The 2,922-nt window shown below is 34.4% G+C and overlaps 1 protein-coding gene across 1 annotated transcript; it reads right to left on the bottom strand.

Moving 5' to 3' along the window:
- Window positions 1–1,461: 1,461 nt before the first annotated feature.
- GGTG_14230 (hypothetical protein) lies at window positions 1,462–1,782 on the bottom strand (the record flags this gene model as incomplete). The annotated part of the gene is made up of 1 exon (XM_009232157.1): window positions 1,462–1,782. A coding segment is annotated over one exon (321 nt), but the record flags the coding sequence as incomplete, so codon positions are not given.
- Window positions 1,783–2,922: the final 1,140 nt, after the last annotated feature.

The following is a 2,922-nucleotide window of genomic DNA, read 5'->3' on the forward strand; positions in this document are numbered from 1 at the left end:
ATTTTAATTTGCAAAAAGCCTTTTTCGCAATACTTTTTAAATAAAATACGGTATTTTTGCTAAAAAGGTTTGTTAAAAGCATAGTAATTTTCGCGTAACCTTTTATAAATTTCCGATAATACCCCGTAAAACTTAAAAATATTTGGATGTTTTTAACGCTTTCCGGTATTTTTTATTTTAAAATCGTAATAACTTTATTTGGCAAAATTTCGACCCCAAATTTGGTTATCCTAAACTTTAAAAAATCGATATTATTCGTTTTAAATTCGCATTTAACCGGGCTAACGTAAAGCTTAAACCGTTCGAATCGTTTTAACATTGTTTTTATTGCTTTGCGGTACTTTTTTTGTATTTTCGAAAAAATAAGGATATTGTTTAAATATACAATGCAATTGTTGTTAATTAATTCCCCAAGCGCTATATTAATAAAGCTTTGGAACGTTGTTAGGGCGTTGGCTAAACCGAAAAGCATTATTAAGTACTCGTAATATCCATATTTGCAACGGAAAGCAATTTTTTACTCGTTTTTTTATCGGATCCGTATTTTGTAATAAGCGTTTTTTAAATCCAGTTTAATAAAATACTGGCTTTTAAATACCCGGTTAAATATTTTGTAAATTAGCGGGAATGCTAGCCGGTTTTTCCTGGTAACCTTATTAAAACCCTAATAATCGATACAAAGGCGGAGCTTCCCGTCCTTTTTTAAAACGAACAAAATTTCGGCGCCGGCGGGGCTAATTAAATGCCAAATTTAACCCTTCGCTATAGCTTCGTCGAAATACCCCCGGAAGGTTTTTAATTTCTTTTCGGATAAAGGATAAATGCTTTCGTAAAGCGGCATCGTTTTTTTTTTAATTTAATCGCGTAATTTTAGCTTATATGTTTTAGCAAAAAGTTCAATTTATAAAGCTGCGCATATTTTGCAATTATCCTTTTAATTTATTCCGGGAAAGCTTTTAACTTTCCCCCGGGGTTTTTTGGGGTTTTTGGGCGTGCAACCGTTAGTACGGCTATCGCTTGTTCCGATTGGATTAGCTTTTTAATTATTTCCAACAAAATTATTTTAACCTTTTTAGTAATTACCGGGAACTTTTACTTTATATTCCCAAACCGGATTTTAATATCCTTTTGCTAAAGCTAAAGCATGCCCAACGTAATGTTGTACCCGGCCCGGGGCATTATTACGTAAAACATTACTAATTTTCGGGTTATTCCCTAACTATTCGTTACCCGAATTTTGTATTTTTTTACCTTTAGCATGGGCATGCGTTTTTTGGTATCGAACCACGCCAAATAGCTTTCGTTTGGTACCGGTATTTTTTTTATTTTTATTAAAAAACGGTTATGCAGCAAATTAACGTCGTTCTTATTGTTAACTAGCGCTTTTAACTTTACCCGGCGACCGTTAATTTGTAAATACATTTCGGTTTTTTAGCGCGTCCTGGCCGCCGGGGCGCACTTTTAAACCCCGGTGCTTAAACGGCCAAATAGCGGTATCGAATTAGGTAACGATATTTTGCTTTTTTTAAGGCACGCCGGCCGGATATAACTTAGCTTTTTATACCCGTAACACCGTACTTCGGGCCTTTTTTTTTTCGCCTTTTGTATAATCGCTAAAGCTAACGGGGTTTCCAAATTATCCGTTCGTATTTTGCATGTTGCAGCGATATAATTTAGCTGCCCGCATTTAAAATAAGTAACCGGCTTTTTAAAAGCTAAAACATTTATATCCCCCGGGGTTTTTTTATACGGTCCCGATATTATTTTTGCTTTAAAGGCTTTGGTTTGCAATTCCTTTATAATGCAAGGAAAGCTTTTAAATATTACCCATTTTTGGATTTTAAAGCGAAGCCGGTTAAGGAGTAATATTATCCTTATCCATTTGGGTGCTAATTCGGAAAGGTCGTTTTTTACCAAATCCCAACGAATCCGGAACGTTTCGAACAATTCGTAATTTTTTTATTTAATAGCGGTATTTCCCGCAAATTTTTTAATTGCTAGCTATATTTGCGAATTGGGGTTTTTCGACTTTATTTAAAGCTACCGCAAAAAATCGGTTTAAATAAACGATACCCCGGTATTTAAGTAATGCATTTGCTTGTATTTTGTTTATTGTACCCGCCGACAATGGTCGAAAATGCTAAAAGTTATTTAAATTTTTATACGGTCCTTACCGTAACGTCCCTTTTCGTTTTCGAAAATAAATTTGTAATTGTTAATGTAATGGGCGATATTTTGCCAAATTGCCGATTTTTTAAATATAAAAGGTTTAAAAGTAATTTTGCTTTACGTAAAACCTTTTCGTTGCTTAAAAGTATTTTTTTATTTTCGTTTAAGCTTTTATGCGCATGCTTCAACCTTTTGTTTTGGATTTTTTAAATTAAGCGAGCGCGCTTGCTTTGGGCTTTTAACGCGTTGTTTATTTTTTGCAATTTTTTTACGAAAAGGTTTTCGAAATCGTTGGAAATTTGCGGGGCTTTTTTGGTATTTTGTTCCGGTAGCCCAACGGCCTTTTTTAACGTGCTTAACGTAGCGTCGAACGTTATTATAAACGGTGCAAGGTCGCAAATGCCCTTTTTAAATTTGTTCAATCCCTTCCGGTAATTACTCGGGCTTATTCCCCAAATAAAAAAGGTGTAAAAAAAAACAATATATTAAAAGTTAATCGGTGCAAAAGCGGGTAATTACCGGGTTACGGGCCGGATGCGGTATTTTTTTTGTTAAATTTCCGTAAATTTTTTACCAAAAGTGTTATCGCTAACAAAAATTGTTTTTTTTTTAACTTTTCCTTTTTTCGTGCCCTTTTAAGCACCCGGGGTTGGTTTTTTAAATCTTTCGCGCTTTAAGCGCTTTCGTACAATTTAAGCTTTATTTATTTTAACTTTGCCATTATGCTTTGGCCGCAATACCGGTAATTCGCCG

This window comes from Gaeumannomyces tritici (assembly GCF_000145635.1).
Source record: "Gaeumannomyces tritici R3-111a-1 unplaced genomic scaffold supercont2.188, whole genome shotgun sequence".
Classification (NCBI taxonomy): domain Eukaryota; kingdom Fungi; phylum Ascomycota; class Sordariomycetes; order Magnaporthales; family Magnaporthaceae; genus Gaeumannomyces; species Gaeumannomyces tritici.